This window comes from Euwallacea similis, chromosome 9, assembly GCF_039881205.1.
Source record: "Euwallacea similis isolate ESF13 chromosome 9, ESF131.1, whole genome shotgun sequence".
Taxonomy (NCBI): Eukaryota; Metazoa; Arthropoda; class Insecta; order Coleoptera; family Curculionidae; genus Euwallacea; species Euwallacea similis.
The window spans coordinates 351,674-371,413 of NC_089617.1; the positions used below are offsets into that span (position 1 = coordinate 351,674).

General features: G+C 35.0%; 2 protein-coding genes across 4 annotated transcripts; both read right to left on the bottom strand.

The window, feature by feature from the left end:
• Positions 1 to 148: 148 nt before the first annotated feature.
• Positions 149 to 11,678, bottom strand: LOC136410763 (PTB domain-containing engulfment adapter protein 1-like). 3 transcript variants are annotated; one of them, XM_066393075.1, is made up of 9 exons: positions 11,607 to 11,677; positions 11,483 to 11,537; positions 2,986 to 3,155; positions 2,251 to 2,490; positions 1,779 to 2,189; positions 1,567 to 1,722; positions 1,398 to 1,506; positions 1,222 to 1,339; positions 149 to 380 (listed from the first exon to the last, which is right to left on the bottom strand). In XM_066393075.1, the coding sequence occupies exons 3-9, from the start codon at positions 3,152 to 3,154 to the stop codon at positions 306 to 308; spliced, it is 1,278 nt and encodes a 425-aa protein (XP_066249172.1). In that variant the 5' UTR covers position 3,155; positions 11,483 to 11,537; positions 11,607 to 11,677; the 3' UTR covers positions 149 to 305. The 3 variants fall into 3 exon arrangements, with proteins under 3 accessions (XP_066249172.1, XP_066249171.1, XP_066249173.1); XM_066393074.1 differs by having other exon boundaries at positions 11,483 to 11,678; XM_066393076.1 differs by lacking the exons at positions 11,483 to 11,537; positions 11,607 to 11,677 and adding an exon at positions 4,406 to 4,611.
• A 1,001-nt stretch (positions 11,679 to 12,679) lies between these two features.
• LOC136411026 (uncharacterized) lies at positions 12,680 to 19,740 on the bottom strand. The gene is made up of 7 exons (XM_066393431.1): positions 19,572 to 19,740; positions 19,282 to 19,516; positions 18,988 to 19,219; positions 14,415 to 18,804; positions 13,378 to 13,842; positions 13,057 to 13,136; positions 12,680 to 13,004 (listed from the first exon to the last, which is right to left on the bottom strand). The coding sequence occupies exons 1-7, from the start codon at positions 19,723 to 19,725 to the stop codon at positions 12,849 to 12,851; spliced, it is 5,712 nt and encodes a 1,903-aa protein (XP_066249528.1). The 5' UTR covers positions 19,726 to 19,740; the 3' UTR covers positions 12,680 to 12,848.

Genomic DNA, 19,740 nt, shown 5'->3' on the forward strand with positions numbered 1-19,740 from the left:
TTCTTTTCAATGCTTCTAATTGGCAGACCAGTGGCAGACCCACACTCCATAAAATGAACCACCTAATACATTTCTAATTCACTACTGATTGACGTGACTAATAAATTACACGGTTTTTTACTGGAGATGAAAAAAGAAAGAGAAAATACAGAGTTAATTTTGTGTTGATAACTTTTAATATAAAAATAAATATTAAAGATTACATCATTCTGTAGAAAACAATTGTAACGAGCGTGCAATTAAATGTCATAATAAACACAATAAATGTATCACTTAATACTCATAAATTCAGATGACTTGCCGTGTTAGTTCTTCAATGGATCCAAGCTTTCTAATGAAAAATCATCGTTTCCAAAACTTATTCCTCTGGAAAATCCTGCCTGAAAACAAGATAAATATATTTTAAATTATTTTCAAATTATTCCATTTTTGTGATGACGATTGCTGCCTAATAGCAGTTCTATGATCGATATTCTCTACTTATTACCTACGTATGTACAATCTATAGATACCATATAATGGAAACCGGTTAGTATGTTACAAGTTCAATTATGTACCGGGTGTTTCCTAAATGTTAGGCAAAAATTTAGGGGGCTATTCTCTGAGTAATTTTAAGAATTTTTTGTCCTTTGCCGGTTTAAGGAAAAATACTTTGTTCCCTAGATACAAGACCATAAATGTTTATTGACTAAATTTTTTATTAGGGCATTTTGGTAGGATTTCTCGAGGATTTTTAATGGAAACATATCGATTTAATGGAAAACATATATGAAGATCGCTGGATTGGTCGTGATCGACTTCACTTATGGCTAGTTAGATCTCCAGACTTGAACCCTCTGGACTATTTCCGATAGGGTCATTTAAAATCATCAGTTTACATGGAAGATTTGAGAAATTGCATAATTGATAGATCCAATTCAATAAAAAACAGTTCTGGTATTTTTGAAAGTGTTCGGCTGTCAATGAAGAGAGACTAAAAGCATGCATCCAAGTTAGCGGCAGTCATTTTGAACAATTATTGTAGCTTTTAATAAATTTCATGAAAAACATTTATCACCTTGTATCTAAGAAACAAAGCATTTTTCCAAAAATCATTGAAAGACAAAAAATTCTTAAAATTACTTAGAGAGTAGCCCCCTAAATTTTGGTCTAAAATTTAGAAAACACCCCGTATATATGAAGAATCGTGAACGCATTTCATTAAAACTAGTATTATCTCACCTTCATTTCCATAATCCTTTTATCTACCAATCCAATTGCATTTTCTATATCTTGAGAGGTTGTCATGTTAGCTCCAAAATCACCCATCTCAAAAGGATCGATTTTTGAACTAGAGATACTAGAAAAACTTACAAAATCAAGCCAATCTTGTATAATTCAAGCAACATGTACATTACCTATTTGGAGTTGCAGTGGGAGTTGACAAAGATAGTTGATCAGAGCCAGTACTTTGTTGTGTGTTCAAAGTGAGATTGGTTCGTTTGGCGGGTTTTGGAGGTGGAGCGACTAATGCAGTTAAAAAAAATTATACTCGCAATTCAGATAAAAATTTTACTTTCAACTCACTAAATGGCAAATTCTTTGTCTGCCCTACACTATTGTTATTTTCGAACGACCTCGGATTAAAATCATCATCAGGTTCCAGCTCGTGCAGCAATAGACCCTCTAGTTTAGTGCCTATGGTTGGAATATTATCTCCGCTACGGGGTGGTACTGGTGGCACTGTAATAATAATCATTTATTAATATGGCAATGCAAATAACTAAATAATTTCTAACCTGAGCCATTAAAATCGATAATGTTAGCAGTTTCCACTCTAGCACTTTGCCCATTTTCTTGTTTTCGTGGTGGCGAGCTCGAGCCGTTGGTATTGCTCTTTACTATCGAATCTACATCCACCAAAGTTTTAAGATTGTTCCTTCTTAAATAGGCATCAATTTCCAGTTTCATAGAAGGAATTTGACTTATTTCTAATAATCGTTGTTTGTAAATATTCAATTCGCGTTCTGACTTTTTAACCTTTTCTTCTATTATTATCGCTTTCTGTTGGGCCTCTAAATCCTTGCCAGACGTTTCCAGAAATCGTTTGTAAGCCAATTCGAATGCTTGGCCTATGGTGAGCGTGATTTCCTCTGCAAGTTTATCGGATATGAAGACGAAACAGGAGTGTTTTTCTTCTGACTCGTTTTCTGCCAAGAGAACACAATTTTTGCGTTAACTAGAAATTCATTCAAATTCGAAGCTCCTTACCCGGATTTTGTTGTTTGGCTATAAACGAAAAGAACTTCTTTTCCCCTTTATCATCGGCACAATAAGAGATTTGATGTAAAGGGAACTGATGAAGGATGTTGTGTGTTCTGGGTTCCTGGATGGCCACTCCATCGACGCTAACCGTCAGTTCTACTTTCTTCGTTTTAGCACCAGTTTCGCTTTTGCGCAGCTGCTGCGTAAACCTGAGTTTTCGTATGGCTTCTTTGACTACTTCTATTCCTGCAAATTAGGAAGGAATTCTGGAAATTAAGGAGAATTGTATAGAACCTTTTCAGGTACATTGTTTTAACAATGAAAATATCATTTTCTTCTTAAAAATAATTAGCATGAATTCAATCAGCTTTTATTCATTAATAAGGACATGAACTAGCAAACATGACGACGGTTTACCTTCAAACTTGGTTTATTGACAAAATTTATCACGTAATTCTCGACAACAAACCCAGTCTAGACGTAAGCTCGCATCAGGTATCACAGGTACAAAAACCCTTAAGAAAAGGTAATAGAATTTCTTTCGTTATCTATGACGATTAAGGCCTATTAGATATCATCAGTTCGGTTCATCACGAATCAATTAAACGCAGGTACAAATCGGCAATATCAGTGGAAAGTATCTGATAGGTGAACCGATCTCACGAGATCTGATAAGGTAGAACTTGGTCTTTGAGGTTTACGGGCTGATTAAACGTAGCCATAGTTAAAAAACATACTCACCTTTGGCTTCATCAACTAGTGTGTTTCCTAAAAATTTGACCAAGTAAGCAATATGCCCTTTTTGAAGCGAATCAGGTGGGTGAATCCATTTCCTGTCGCCGTTACTGCTATTCTTATTATTTGAAAGCTTGCCTTGAGTATTTTGTGCCCATTTTAACAATGTGGACATTCTGAAAAAAAACAAACAAGGGTAAAAAAATTTGCTGTTTATTGGGTTCATAGAAAAACTAGTTGATATTTTTCTGAATTTTTTTGTACTTAGAAGATAAAAACTGACCATTCTATTGTGTTCCATTTATGCATTTACTCGAATTTGTTAAAATATCCGTACATTAGACTCAACCAGAGTTTACTGTAGGCAAAAATGAAGATTTAAATTGCTACCAGGAAAAAAAATGTACTGTTCGGCAAATGTAGGAAGAGACGCAACTAGTTTATGTATAGTGAGGAAGATTCGCTTTGACAAAGTACGCAGTTTATGTGAATTTTTTGGTCTAAAGGGCGATCGGAATACTTTTTATTATTTATGAGAAGTATTTGATGTTGTCACAAAGTAAATAACTATCATTTTTTCCCTTTCCAAATCTACAACTCATAATTCCAAATTGCCAAGCCACAGATAGGTAAGTGAATACGAGAGGTAGAAGAAGAAGGTAACCCAAGTGAGATGAAATATGTAATGGTCTTCAGAGATAGGTACGTGGTAAAGGAGTTCAATGACAACGCGATCTTCCGTAGGAGCCAGCTTCATGATCTGAATACCTAATGACAAACAGACAATCATACAAAACAACTAACTGTAATATTATAGTTCTGACATTTTCTCTCGTAACGAGAGACGATTATTTTACTGATAAATCTAAAGGCTAAAAGGGAAATTAAAATTGCACCTTTCATTCTATAGCACGAGTAACGAAATACGGGAACGTTGGAAATTGGAAAAATCGCTTTAAAAAATATTTACAGTGAAATCTTAAATCTACTGTACGATCGAATGAAACAACCTTTGCCTTCTGCAGCAAAACGTGCGTCAGCAGAAGTCAACACCTGTGTGGAATCTTGTAAATGCAGTTCTAATTCCACCAGTTCAAATTAGATCTTAATCACGATAATTGCAAAAATTATGGCCAAATAAGCACGCCTATCCGGCTGTTAGAAGGAAATTTCTAATTAATTCCCTCTTTCCTTTTAGATTAAGCAGGTTTATAAACAATTAGATAATAATAACAATTGTCCATGGAAAACTGCGAGCACTGTATGGAGTTAATAATAGATTACCTGTCTTTAAGACTGGGTCATTAATGTTACGGCAACCTTAACTAGAAACTTATATTCCAGCTAAATTTAACTGCAAAAAATCAAAGTCTAAGTAGGGACTGAACAGAGATTTCTTAATAAAAAAAAAAACCCTGCGGCTTACCTTTAAGTTTCCGCAAACAATTACTGGGTGTCCATGAAACAACACTCAGACCCGTGGGCACGGTTTAACAAAGGTTAACGCGAATGCATTCCAAGCAGACAGGATGGTTCAATTTAAGACTTATTTGGTGGATTGTGTTGCGATTTAATAACGAATTACACAGTATTGTGCTCGTACCAAGCGATAGTGTGGTACCGTAACATAGTCAGCCATTGATGGTGTCGTTGTGCCACAGTGTCGGGTTTCATGCATGGTACCTGTATAGTTAAACCGTTTGGTTTATTGATGATAGTACCCAATAGTTAAAAACTCCAAACAGATACTTAAAAGACTGTAATTATTGTATTTATCCAGCTGTTTGAATATCGTCACTTCACCTGTGCTGTAATTTTAATTTATTGGAGTCTCCGTTTGAACAAGAGACGGTCATAGAGTCGGGTGGTTCGATGGTGCGCCCGTGTTCTCATTTACCCCTAAATGCGCCATCGGCCGTAAGAGAGGGTTCCCTGCAGTTTCAAAAAACGTGCGTCCGGATCCAGTAAGAACCGGAACCAATAAAAATAGAGGAAAATTAACGAATCTTAAAAGGCTGCGATACCAATTTTTATATTTAAATACGGTGAAAAGAGGGGCATGCTGGACACATTTTAAGGTCAAGGACCAAAAGAAAAAGGTACGAATAAAAGAATAATTTAAGAATCTGCAAAGGTTCTCCTATAATTAAAAAAAATCTATAGGTGTAATAAAAAATCAGGGGCATGCTAGACGCAATTTTGGATTGAGAAATAAGACAAAAAAAAAAGAAATACAAAATAAATAATTTCTAAACATTGTTTGATTTAAAAACACTTTGATATAGCAACGATTACCTGAATTATTAAGCAGAATAGGTGTTCCTCGTAATTTCTAAAACATGCATTTTTGTCCATCAAAAGAAGAGATGCACAATACACAAATGTTAAATAATAAAAATCGATGACACACCAGTGGTTTAAATTACACTGAGTGCTGTAAAGTTCTCTATAATTTGAAAAAATATTAATTACGCTAAAAGCAATGGCGCGCCGTATGTAATTTTAAAATAATAACCAGGACCAACAGAAGAATACCTGGGAAACATAATTGTGTAATTGTGAGAAACCTTTGTGATAACAAATAAAAAACAATTAGTTAAGCCAAGGATTTCCTGCATATTGATTATTGCAAGCAGGTCCAGGCTCACACGATTTTACTTTGCACCTAGCCCTTACTTACCTCTAAATCCGTTCCTGTATTGGAGTGTTTAGGTAAGACAAATACTTCATGGTTAATTTAGCATTGAAAAATCTGAAAATTCCTGGTAAGTAAATATTTATCTATGCAAAACATGACAACAAAAGAAAAATCATTACCGCAACTAGTTTTGCTTATACCGGTTATGTAATAATAAAACATCTCAGAATTCGCCGGAGGCAGTTAATAATGAGCATTCTTTGTCGTTTGTAAAACCAGTGTACCTCAGATTTCTATTTATTAACTACAAGCCATTTATGAAACAAAGAAAAATGCAGAAGTGAAACGTTTCGTGAGATGGGATCTGTGGGAACCTAATTATTATTGTTTATGGAAAAATTGTGATTAACGGAACCAGAGTTCCTTCTCGACTGGTACGACACTAATTTCTACAGAATCGCAGATTTGGAAAAACGATTTGAGGTTTCAAACTCTCCGCCAAAAACAGTGGCTTCTTCTATATCGAAAATTATTTTTTTTTTACAAAAAAGCGTAGCTTCCCGAAATCAGTGGTGGTGGGTCTTCCAAGATCTTGTAACAAATTTGTTTAAAACTTTAATATTTCTTGTGTAGATTTACATCAGGTTTAAACTCTTTTTTAAACTCCGTTTACTGCGACCCCGATTTCTATAAAACCTTCGTGTTTCACCCCGTTTCCCAAAGCCAGGCTTTCGCTATAAGGAACTGCACTGTTTACATAAAAATATTGGTTTCAGGAATTATTTTGAAGCTTTTTACTCATCTTCAGGCGATTCAGTACGGATTTGGTGTTCGCAAAATCATATGTAACTTTTTGGTTTTTACTCACTTTGTATTATGTAGGCACCAATTCAGAAATGTGATTTCATACCCATACTGCATATCATGATCCAATTAACAGCCCACTTGTCGCGGTCGATTCGATATGTGCAGGAACGAAAAATCAACATTCTTATTGTGAATGTCGAATTGAATTTAAATAAATTAAAAGGGGTCAACAACATTGTTGAAATATATTTAATAGTTGCGATTCATTACATTAACTATGGGTATGTCGTTATGTATTAAACCGCATTCAAATATTGCTCAAAAGTTCCAAACTTGCAGCTAAACACCTCGCTCATTATTAAGCAGTCCTTCGAGATCATGTCCAGCAAGTAAGTTTGTTACCTATAAATATTGGATTAATAAACTCGTTAGTTATAATTTAGCATAATAACGAAAATGATATTATGGAAGTAAGGAAAAGGGGATATTGAGAATCTGCGATCGGATTTAAACAGTCGTAAACTTTTTGCGACAGACGTAATCTCCTGCAATGGCCCTCGACGAGTAACAGTAAAAGGTTGATTAAGGTCGATGGAATATTCCCTACAAGGTGACTCAAAAAATGGTGGAATTATAATTGAGTAATTATTAAAAAAACCTCCCCCATAAGATGACCTTTCAGACTATGAAAGAAACGGAAATTATATCTTTTGCGAAAAGTTTACGATTGTTTGAATTTGGATTGTGCGCTTTTTCCAACCTTATGATTCACGTCTTTTGTATTACTGAAAAATAGTTCTTTTCACGTTAGAAAAGCGACCCGAAGTTTGCGCGGCTGATCATTTTGATGCTTAGCTTAGCTAGATATCTAAAGTTTACCCAATAGCTAATATACTGAATGTATGGAGATTCCATTTTCACTTTGGTATCACTTTCTTTTATTGCGGTATTACCCTATATTGAAGTTTTTTGCACACTTAGACTAGCATGAGAGAATGTCTACAAGAAGTTTGCTAAGAAATCCAATTTACCGGTTAAATAACGTTATATTCAGGTAGGTATATACTATTTCACTCCAACGAATCAATTTCGATCTCTCCTACATCGGTGGTAGAAAACGTTTTAATAACTTCATAGAAAAGCAGCAATTAAATTACATTTAATGTATTAATTGGTTTCTTACTCGTTAATTTAATAGTTAATCTTCCGTAATTTATTTGTTTATTGACCTTTCTGAAAACGTAATCGTACGTAAACGTAATATCGAAATCACGTCGATTTCGACAAATTACAGCGAAAAGATGCACATTGCTAATATGGTACATGAATGAGAACGGGAACAGTGACACCAGATCGAATTGCTGTAGCAAATCGTGATTTCAAGTTAAAGATTACCTCGGATTTGTGTTGAGGTTTTACATTCTATTACATCCTGGATTTGCAGAATACGCGGCAAAAAGGCAGTTTATTTTCTTTGCTTTCAGAATTCTAAATGCCTGCAACGTTTGACCTTTAAGCTTTCTTTAAAAAAATGTTAGTTGAGCTGTTACGTTCAAGTGAAGATTAAGTCATTGTTGGGCTTAGCGAGTTAAACTGGCTTGATGAATTTTTATAAAAACTTGATTCCTGTTCAATATGTACCGATCAAATGAAATCCAGTTGGCTTCAATAACTTTCATACACAAGTAATGTATGTGTGTGCGCGCTTACGATTCTTGTTAGATATGCGGAGAACAGCAAAGCTTACAGGACACTCGATCTAACACCAAACGAACTGTTAAATCTAGGAAAGTAGTATTTCTTAAACGAAACATTGTGATTCAAAAGACATCCACCAGTTCCGCATATTAAGAGCCTTCTGCTGATGCGATTCCTGCTGATAGTAAAAACACATTCCACACAAAATTTATCTAGGAAATTGCTCAGTCTGATCTGAAAGAAGAAGCAATCGTACCATAGGAAAAATAACTTCAGAATGATGAACACTCAAATGAGCTAATATATACCTTGTCAACAGCATAACGCTTCTGAAGCTGATCAGCCTGAGACGGTAACTGAATAACCTGTGGTGGATTTTTATTCGTACTCACAAAGAAAAAAGTAAAAAGGTAGTTTTTTGATGGTGTTACCACACTCCTGCAGATATTGAGCCCATAACTGTGCAAGATGACACAATGTCCAGTGGTCAAAAGATAATGTGAAAAGGGGCAATGGAAAGCGAAACGAATTTTCTGAAAGAAATTGGCGCTTGTGAATTGGCGAATTTTCCAGAAGATTATAGAGGCACTGTGCAGAATACATGAGTTTTCAAGGCTGAGCTCGGTGGTGGTAAAATTACTCGCTATAAAGACTGATGACTGAAGGTTTAATCCAGATTTTGGGGTTGGACAGATTGGGTGGGAATCAATAATTACACGAATGAATTCGAATATAAATGTAAGACGTCCTATAGAATGTTTGGTGATCTGCAGTCGCATGAGGCAGTCGACGAAATTTCCATTGATTGCTATAGGACCATTTAAAATGTTAATTTATTTACGATTAAAAGCTATGCGAGTATCAACCCCTAAATTGTAAAATGATCCATTTTTAAGAATCCTAAAATAAGGACTTTTTCACAACAGCAGTATGCACTCATGCCGATGCCGTTGCAACAGAGTGAGTGTTTATTTTGCTTTCAGCAAAAGTGTTTAACAAAATACTATTTTGATAATAAACCCGTGGAAAATATTCACGAAGTTAACAATAAACCGGAACCAAACCGTAGCAGACTGAGACGAATAGATATTAACAACCAGTCAACCTAGCCAGTAAGCGAAAGTTGACTAAAGTAAATGAACTGTGTGTTAATACCCACCTTTATTAATATTTTGATCACACAAAAAATATAAGTGGGTACACACTCAAAGATATAAGAAAAACCAATAAGAAACACGTGTCAAACATTTGCATACTGTACTTATATTCGAATTTCTTAGTTATAGAACGTGACCAGCTAAAATTCAACACTCTGTAATAGACGTTCAGTATATGAAAAAAAAATATTTGCGTGACGGAAAACGCACTTTTCCGCACCAGTACGAGGGAGAGTATTTTACTCGCACTACAACGTATCACTTTTCGCACTTGTTAGGAAAATAATTGTTCCGGATAATTTTTTTCCTGTTCCGTTGTGTAAGTTTTTTCTTAAAAACATTCACCTTTCTCAATTTCTCGGATATTTAGAGTTCTGTTCGAATTCCGGATACAATGTACAAACATCGAAAATTAAAAATCAATTAAACAGGTTTGTAAATATCCTTCAAATATTTAGTTGATAGAACCATATCGGAAATCGGGACCGCACTAACTCAGTGAAAACGAAACATTTCTGATTTTGTCATCATTCAAAACCAAATCTACAAGCAAAAAAGTCTTGGTTTTCTGCAAAATGCAAGACCAACTCGTGTCTAACACAAACAGAAAGTTGAAGTTCAATATTTTAGCAATCGAATATGCTTCAAAACAGCATTAGTCATAGTAGATGGACAAATCTGTTTCTGATCAAAAAAAACCCTTCATCTGGTGGAGTAGTTTAGTTGATTTCAGGTGGACTTAGAAATATCCTAAAAACTACAACTGTGGCCTTTAAAAATCTCTCACCTCTTTTATGGTAAGAGACCACTGTAAAATCACCTCGATTTTTAAGTAAGTTTACTTACTTTGATTCGAATAATTAGACCACTTTAACTAAAATTAAATGGAATTAGAATAAAAAAGCGGAAACGCTATAATTATTGAAATTACCCGTTTGACCAACAAATTTGTTTACATAAATTGACAAAAATGAAAAGTTATCTTAAACAGTTTGAAATTACATTACAGACTTTGGAAGTTCAAAAAATGATGGATATTGCGAATTGAAATAGTACTCCCCGTAATATTTTTAAAATTTTGGAGCAATACCAAAAATACGTTAAAATACAGAGAATTTTATTTAAAACCTAAAATATTTCGACCTTCTTCTAAAGGTCTTTTGGCATTTATTCTGATTTAATTTTTGCAATTTTAACAAGCCTTGAACACTTCTCAACAACAAGAAATATTTCATATTTTTCAGAATAAACAGTTAAGACTCTGTAAATTATAAACAGGAGCCATAGATATACAAGTGCTGAATAAAGAAAGCAATCGATGATGGGAATTTTTCACACTTAAACATCTAATTAATGTGAAGTGCCAGTGGGAAATCAATTTATACAGGATGCCACAAAGTACTGTAAAAGTGCGAGAATCTTGATTGCAGAAGAAGATATGAGTTAGATCAAATTGCTGAGTATAAATGAGGACCTTTCAACATTGGAAAAATTCCGAAATTATAAAAATATTAATTAATATTATTGATGTGTTTCTTCTTATTTGTACACTTTACTGGCATATTGTTCCAATAAAATACTGTGTGAAGACAGCTCATCAAACACCTCTGTAGCTTAAGCAAGCAATGTGAACTTCGCTATACCTCTTTTAGCAAAGAATAGAGGAGAAATGCAATTTATTTTTCTTATTCATTTTATAGGACAACAATTTGATTTACGTATATTACCAACTTTCCCATATTATATTTATTGAAAATTCTCACTGTATTTACTACATTTTTTGCTTTCTTGCCGATCGCTCGACTCGCTGATCAGCAATACCGCAAACAAAAATGATCTACAACTACCTAGACACTGAATATTACCGGATTTCAATAAAAGAAAAATTACGATCGTTAATATCTCTCAAAGAAAGAATTTACATGGTTGGGTATAATAAGCAGGTACAAGCAAAGAGAATTCCATCACATTAGTTCAATTTAATGCTAAGGTCATATGAAAATTTGCACTTGTCGTTAAGAGTAATCGTACAGCGGCGTTTCAAATGTGCCTTCCATTCCTATCAGGTAAATGCAAATAAAATTTTAATTTACATGCAAAAAAAGACACCTCTGGTTACCACTTAAAATCATAATATTGACAGTTTGAAACGTAACTATCAAATAAGTATTTGGCACTGCTCATCAATGTGAAATAATCTTACCTTGTTGTAGTGGTTCCAACAGCAATAACAACAAAAAAACCCGAGATACGTTATTCTAGCTAACAAAAACCAAATTAAGAATGCAAACACGTCATCTATAGCAGGCGAAACTAACGATACAAACCTGCTGGTTCTCTCGGTACCCAGCGGTTCGAAGAACGACTGAATGGCTGGTTGGAACCCGATAGTTCAGTACTTTGCGGAAGTCGCAGAAAGGTATCTACGTACACCCACTGCTGCTCGATCGTTTCATAGAAATTACCAGCAGTGGTAGTGCTATCAGACCGAATTAGATTTTTTTTGCTTAAATATATTAAAAAGTAGGTGCACAGCACGGGGTGTTCCCTATTAAATCATAAAACCCTAGTACTTAAACACTATCCCAAAATTTACTATTACGATTATGTGTATCTTCAAAAACCATTAGATACAGATTCTGTTGCGCCTTTATCATTAGAGGGCCATTTTGAATTTTTAATGTACAAAAATTAAAAAGAGATATTAACAAAAACTGAAAATTACTATTTCATTCATTTCTTTTCATCATAAATTATAGGGAAACGAAAAATGGAAATCTCTTTTTTAAGGCACTTTTTCTCAGTCTAAACGTGATCATTTTTTCTATTACTGTATATACTAATAGAAAATTACCACTTTTCTGCACACATTTACATATAGAAACTAGTATTTTCCAGCACTGAGTGCGAGACATTTTTTTTCCCTGAATTTGATCTTTTCTTTGTTAAAGATATTTATCGAGCTCTGTTATCTTCGCCATGCAAGGATACGTGGGTAAATTACCTAGAACATATGATGGTTTTAGTTTTTACATGAAAAATAACAATGAAATAAAAGTAGTTTTTTATTCCTATTTAGAGTTTTATGGTTGTTAAAAAGTCAATAACAAAAAGGAAAAAAGTGTTATTTACTCGGAATAATTTAGTGTTTGTAAAATTGACGAAAATCAGCATGTTGCTTAAAAACTGTTTGAATGCTTTTTAAGAAGAGAGCATTTTCTACGCAAATACGAATAAAAATGCACGAATTCCATGAAATATAATTACCAAACATTTTCCATACATTTTAAACACTTGTTCCTAGTTCTTTGTAGTGGTATGTTGGATATTTTTGAAATTAAACAATATAAAATCTATAAAAACTAAAAAAAAATTGTTTATTTACCTCATCACAATTCTATTTTAACAACATAATACAAATTAGTGCATTTTGGCCAGGCATGAAAACACATTCTTCAGCGGAATAAAATTCTCCAAAAAAACACAGTGGAAAAAAACCACCAGCTAAAACTAATTCAGACTTGACACCTTAACATATCACAGTAACGTATACTTGACCGCTACGAGTTCTAAGGTATCACCGGACAATCTGGTGGGAGATTTAATTTTTGCCTTAGTATATTTCCTTCTTTTCTTCTCATCAAAGCGAGTTTATTCAGTTTCTTATATTTATCTGCCAATTCATCATTTTCTTTTTGTTTCCGAAGACAACATTCGCAGGAAACCTAGAGAAATCACCGATAATTTTTAAACCTCTACAGTTATAAATTAACTAACCTGTACTTCTTTATTCAACATACAACGCACGGGTTCTTCCACATCAAATTCTGACGTTTTAACGCGTATTGGTCCATTTGCTAAACGTGAGGAACAAAGATACCTTGTTACGATTTACAGAAAATGTGACCTCATGAAATAACGGGCATAAAGATTGCTATAGGAAATTTTTCAAAGTATTGCCAGCAGCGTCCAAAAAAGTACTAATATGCTGGGTGTGTCATTTGAAAAGTTCAATAAGGACTAGGAAATCTCAAAGATCATAAAAAAAAGGTACTTAAAAGCGTAATATGACCAGAAAACCTAAATATTCCTACTTACCAAGGCACTCAGTAGAATCTATCTCAGGAGATAAACCTCTTCTCTGGTCCACAAGTGACTGCCTCCTGATCTTCCTCACTTGATGAGGCGACATTGATCGTGGTCGATCTGACAATCGGGGCGTAATGGACTTCTTGTCCTCATCCCCATGTATAACAGGCAACGTTTTTTTCGATTCTCTACCGTTTGTCAAACTACTTGCTCCCAAATTTATTTCCTGCTTATGATACTCTTCAACTATGAGCTTCAATTTCTTGTTTTCTTCTTGGATGGAATTAAGTTTCCGTTGAATCGTTGAAAATTCATTCTCTTTTTTCTCTACTATGGAGATTAAATCGCATTTATTTTTTATTAAGGACTCATAGTTCTGTTTTAACGTAGTGAATTTGGATTGACTATGCTCATGTGTTCGACTAAGATCTTTCAATTTTTTTTGTAGGTCGGAGTTTTCGCGGGCCAGACGACCTGTTGAAAAATTAAGTATTCAAAATTTTAGTAAAAAGGATTTAGCATTGATTTTTTTGGTACTTAAAAAGACTGTGTGGTTAAATAAGCAAAATAAGCGCCCATATTTTAGAAACTGTTTAAGCGTACTGCTTCCGGCAAAAAAATTTCAGCTAATTTAGCTTTGTGAAGTCCCTTAAATGTTATTCCTGGCTCACAAAAAAGTTTAAAAAAAGTTTGCATTTTTTATTAGTTGTGTGGGAATCAGTGGAAAAAAGACATATCTGCGCTCAATTCGAACTGAAAGCGCGTGATACACGCCGCTCTACGTCCACCGATGCTTCGCTTCTACCTCCAAGGGAAGAACGAATAAATACACCGGACTTTCCAATGATTACTTCAGTTTTCTACGTTTGAACCAATATGCAACGTTTTCAAATCTATTGAAGGTGATTTATGTATATGAAAAACACTTTACCATATGTAAATAAAAGCAAGACAAAAAGAACATTTTACGAAACTATATTGTTGAAATATGGGAAGCAAAGATAATCGTCTAACGTTCGTAAAATTAAACAAAATCTATGACTTACCTGGATCAAGATCAGCAAAGAAATAACGCAACTCTAAAGGTTCGGGAGAATTGTCAAATGCTTCAGGTTGCTGCGCGAAGAGTTGACCAAATTTTTTACTTCCAATGCCCGATTCTTTAGATTTTAAGACCACATTCTCCTTGGCTTTGGACAGTTGCTCTTCCAATAAGTCGATTTTTCCATGTAATTCCTGACATTTCTTGAGACTTACTCGCAATTCTCCTCGCATCTTTAATTCGGAAGCTTCCAGACTGCGTATTTTGAACTCTAAATCATTTCTTTCTCTTGCCAAACCATCAGTTTTCCACAATTTCACTTTGAAGAACTCTTTGAACTTTTGCACTCCTAAAAGAATCGATTTCATTTCGTCACTCTCCCAGATCGCCCCATCATCAAGTGCTTCTTCTTGTTTCAGCGGCTCGGACAATGCGAATAAGGACCTCAGCTGTTTTTTCAGTCCTAAATTCTCGTTGCGCAAACGGGTTGTTTCAGAGAGCAAATTCGCTTTCTCTATAGACTCATTTAATCGCTGACGAGACTTTACTTCGTGCAGTGTCTTCAATTGAATCTCGTGCGATTGTTTATCTAAATTATGTTGACTTAAAGCCAGTTCTTGTTGCAACTCGGTAACTTTTTGGGAGTCGTTACTATGCAAATTGGCCAAGTCAGTTGTCAATATTTTGGAACAGGTTTTAAAGTTGTCGGCTGTCTTTTTCTGAGTCTCTATCGTTTGCTCCAACTCTTTAAGAGTTGCCTCTAAAGTGGTAACACGTAAATTTAAAGCCGAATGTTCTTTGAACAGTAAATTGTAAGATGTATTCTTGTCATTTAATTGACTCTTCAAACACTTATTGTCTTCTGCTATTTGTTTAAGGCTTTTGGTTTCTAAATTTTTTTTTTGAATTTCCTTTTGTAAGTTTTCAATTATTTCTTTCTGTTCCAACTGATGGTTAGTCAATGTCACTTTCAAGCATCCATGTTCTTTCTTTGCAACACCGAGTTCTGTACGCAGTTTAGAGATTTCTTGCAATGACGACCGAATTTCTGTATCCTTTCTCTCAATTTGTTGCCGCAATGCCTCAACGTTTTCGATTTTCTCATTTTGTTTCGACTGAAGGTAACTCAAACTTTTTTTCAAACCATCAGTTTCTTCCTTTACAGAGCAAATTTCTTCTTGAAGTTTCGAGTTTTCTATAAGGAAATTTTGAATTTTGGCCTCTTTCGAACTGATTTCCTCATGCAGAGATTTAATTTTTACCGCTTTACTTTCAGTTTCCTGACGCAAACCTTCAATATTCTCAATTCTTTCTTTTTGTGTCAATTGGAGGTCACTCAAAGTTATTTTCAAGCGATCTGATTCTTCATTAATAATGCGAATTTCTTCGCGAAGTTTCAAGTTTTCTGCAAGCAAAAATTCAATTTTGGCCACTTTAGAACCGATTTCCTCACGAAGAGATTCGATTTGTGCAGCCTTAATCTCAATTTCTTGACGCAAACCTTCAACATTCTCTATTCTTTCTTTTTGTGTTGATTGAAGATCATTCAGAGTTATTTTCAAGTGATCAGATTCTTCATTAATAATGCGAATTTCTTCGCGAAGTTTCAAATTTTCTGCAAGCAAAGATTCAATTTTGGCCACTTTAGAACTGATTTCCTCACGAAGAGACTCGATTTGTGCAGCCTTAATCTCAGTTTCTTGGCGCAAATCTTCAACATTATCGATTCTTTCTTTTTGTGTCGATTGAAGATCATTCAAAGTTATTTTAAAACGATCAGATTCTTCATTAATGATGCGAATTTCTTCACGAAGTTTCAAGTTTTCTGCAAGCAAAGATTCAATTTTGGCCTCTTTAGAACTGATTTCCTCACGCAAAGATTCAATTTGTGCAGCTTTGTTTTCAGTTTCTCGACGCAAAGTTTCGACATTTTCGATTTCCTTTTGTACTGATTGAAGACTACACAAAGTCGTTCTCAAGCCATCACATTCTTCTTTTATAATGCGAATTTTTTCTTGAAGTTTCACGTTTTCTGTAAGCGAAGATTGAATTTTAGCTTCTTTAGAAATAATTTCCTTCTGCAGAGATTCAATTTGTTCAGCCTTACTTTCAGTCTCTTGATATAAACCTGCAACATTTTCACAACTTTTGCTGTCTTTCAAAGTCGATTTCAAGTTGCATTCATCCTTTGAGATGCGAATTTCTTCTTCCAATTTAGCGTTTTCCTTAAGAGAGGACTGGATTTGTTCGTCTTTAAAATCAATTTCTTGGCGTAGAGATTTAATTAGTGTATCTTGATCTGTAACTTTCCGGCTTAAAGCTTCACGATCTTGATTCAAAGATTCTATTTCTGCAACTTTATTCTCACTGAAAATTTTCAATTTGGATTGTTCTTCTTCCAGCATTTTAATATGACAAGATTTTTGAGCCTCTGAATCTGTTAGTTTGTCCAATTCTTTACAGAGTTTGTCCGTTTCTTTCAACTCGGCATCGAAATCTAATTGCACGTCTTGAAGTTCGCTTTCCAATCGCTGATTTTCCTTAGCAAGAGTGTCCAATTGGTTTCTCAGCTCCGCGTTTTCCTTGCCCAGCGCACCTACTATATTTTCCTTGTCGCTTTCCATCTCTTTCAATAAATTTGTTAAAGACACTTTGTCGTCAGCGAATCTTTGACACTCCGCTTCCTTGGCATTCAATTTCAAAGATAAACTTGCAAGTTGGTCTTTTTCTTTACTTGAAAGAGTTTCAAATTGCGAATACATTGAGGAGTCTTCAAGAAGTTGAAGTTGCTGTTCTTTAAGAGCTTCAAACTCCTTTTCCAAATTGATAATTTGATCATCTTTTGAACCGTATTGGTTGAGCATTGTTTGGTACAATTCAGTTTTCTCCTCCAAATCTTCTAGAGCGGTTGCAAGTTGTTGCCGCATATTCTCAATTTGAAGTTCCGCATTTTCCAGTTTGTTGGTTAAAAGTATTTTCTCAGCTTTCATACAGTTCAGTTGCTCTTCTCCAGTACGGTCTTCCAAATCTGCCTGCATTTGGGACATTTTCTTGTGCATTTCTTCCTTGTATTCGGCCATTTTTTGGATTTTGTTAGAAAGAATTTCTACCTCTGCTTCGCTGATTTTTTTGACCGTTTTCATATCATCTGTGAGTGATTTTATTTGATAGTCTCTTGCAGCTAGCTGCGCTGCAAGGCGATCATTTTCACTTTGTAATTCTAGCAAACTGGTTTGGAATGATAATTTCTCACTAATATGATTTTTCATTATCTCATCTTTCTCATAAAATTCCCGCTCGCTAGGTAAACTTTGAATGTTCCTGCTGAGATGATCCAATTCTTCTTCCATAATCGTGTCTAAGAACTCACTGGTTTGAGATTGGCCTGATAAACCGTTTTTAAGGCGAATCAGCATTGATTTCATGGTTCGAAGTTCTTCTTTCAATTCACTGATTATACTAATGTACCAACAATTCTTCTCCGTTAATAGACCTATATAATCGCGGTATTCCCCGAGCCGATTACCTATATCCCCAAAAAATTCTTTTTCTAGGTTCGTAAATTCTTTTAAAGATTCGTACGACTCCTCGATAGATTTTACCTCCAGTTTCAGTTTATGTATTTGATGAGTTTTTGGGGTTGCAGATTGTCCTTCCTGAAACGCTGTCACAGGAGACCTTAACAAACTTGGCGTTTTTATTAATTCTTCCTCTTTGCTTTCAATAATAGTGCCAAGCTGTGCGTCTTCCGTGCAGTTGGCAAAATCTACAAGAGCAACTGGAGTATTTTCCTTGCCTCGATGATAGTGCCCTGGCCCTAACGTGTGCCTTCTATTTGGAATCGTACTGTTGTTTGAAGAACTATCCATAGTGAACCCGCTAAACTTCTTTATATTGTACAATTTACATTTTAAAGCAAGTATTGTTTTCTCACTTTCCAACTTCTCAGCTACTACAGACTCCAATTGAGTCTTGCAGTCTTCATAAAGGTGTTCATAAATTTTAAGTTGATCTTTATCAGTTGCTCGTTTGTTTATTATCGGCCTATTTCGGACATATTTGGCTCTCTGGGCGAATTCTAAGGTAGACTTAGTCTCTTCGGCCACTGCTGTGGTGATAGCGGCAATGATCAGTGTCTTGGAATTGCCCCCAAGAGAATGCTGTAAAAGTCTTGTCAGCTTTGAATCCCTGTAGTTTATGTACTGCTCATTATCACTTAGTTTTCGAATGACCAGCCCTAATGTGGTCAAGGATTTATTAATACAGACTCCTTCCATCTGTCTGTCACGGTCCATCTTCATTTGGCCCACTCTTTCCGAGCCTGCCAAATCCACGAGGCTTAAGATTGACTCGGTATATTGACCGCCCGAGCCTTGGTTTTGGGCTTGGATGATCTGTTGAGAGAAGGAAAGACATAGAAATGAGAATATTATATATTTTCTTATTATAGCAATAACTGAAATGTTTCAAATTTAAGGTTAACATTAAAGAGAAACACATTAGGTTACACCCATGAACTATCATGCAAGGGCAAGGGGAGTCCTATAAGTTGAACAACTAAACATACACTTGCTTACCAATCTAAAAATTGTGTGAGACCTGCTAGACCTCTCGTTCATGTCGGTGCATCCAGTTTTTCTGGTTTTCATGCCTTTCCGCATCAGGAAAAATAATTCTTCGCGTTTGCTAATTACTTGTTCATTAACAATCACATATACGCTGCTGTTGTGTTCTCTAATCTTAAGATCTATGGCGTCTGTGTCTAACAAATCATTGATTTTCTCATTATATATCTCCAAGAATGAACACCTGAAATACAGTTATATGTCCAGATGTAAAGAGCAAGGTCTGATACTATTTTTTGATAATACCTCAAAAGGAACTGCTTGGAGTCGTCGCTCTCTATGTATTTAAAAATATTATCCACCATGTATTTGAGAATGCCAGGAGTGCCTTTTTCGCCCATTACTGTGTGTGTTTTACCGGAAGATGTTTGGCCATAAGCAAATATGGTACAATTAATTCCTTCCAAACATGACAAAACCAGAGGATGTACAATCGAATCGTAGACATCTTGGTTTGAAGCTGTGTCGTCAAATATGTGATCTAAGAACATTTTTCTTGTTTCAGGATATCACTGATTAATCACCAAGTAAGTTACCAAAGCTGTAGGGTTCCCCGATAACATCTTGGGTACTATCAATCTGAACTATGCTGTTCTCGCTAATCTTCCATTGCGGTTCCAATTTTTCTCGTTTTTCGCGTTCTATAAACGGCCTTATCCGGATTGCTATTTGAATATTTGTTGCACTCATGGTTATCTATTAACA

What these genes read in the sequence shown, in the direction of transcription:
- LOC136410763 (XM_066393074.1), bottom strand. Translation starts at nt 3,154, where the DNA reads ATGTCCACATTGTTAAAATGGGCACAAAATACTCAAGGCAAGCTTTCA. An exon ending in AGCCAAACAACAAAATCCGG is followed by an intron (nt 2,190 to 2,250) that starts GTAAGGAGCTTC and finishes TTCTCTTGGCAG; the next exon opens with AAAACGAGTCAGAAGAAAAA. An exon ending in GACAAAGAATTTGCCATTTA is followed by an intron (nt 1,507 to 1,566) that starts GTGAGTTGAAAG and finishes TAACTGCATTAG; the next exon opens with TCGCTCCACCTCCAAAACCC.
- LOC136411026 (XM_066393431.1), bottom strand. Translation starts at nt 19,725, where the DNA reads ATGAGTGCAACAAATATTCAAATAGCAATCCGGATAAGGCCGTTTATA. An exon ending in CGGGGAACCCTACAGCTTTG is followed by an intron (nt 19,517 to 19,571) that starts GTAACTTACTTG and finishes AAATGTTCTTAG; the next exon opens with ATCACATATTTGACGACACA. An exon ending in TGTTGAATAAAGAAGTACAG is followed by an intron (nt 13,005 to 13,056) that starts GTTAGTTAATTT and finishes TGATTTCTCTAG; the next exon opens with GTTTCCTGCGAATGTTGTCT.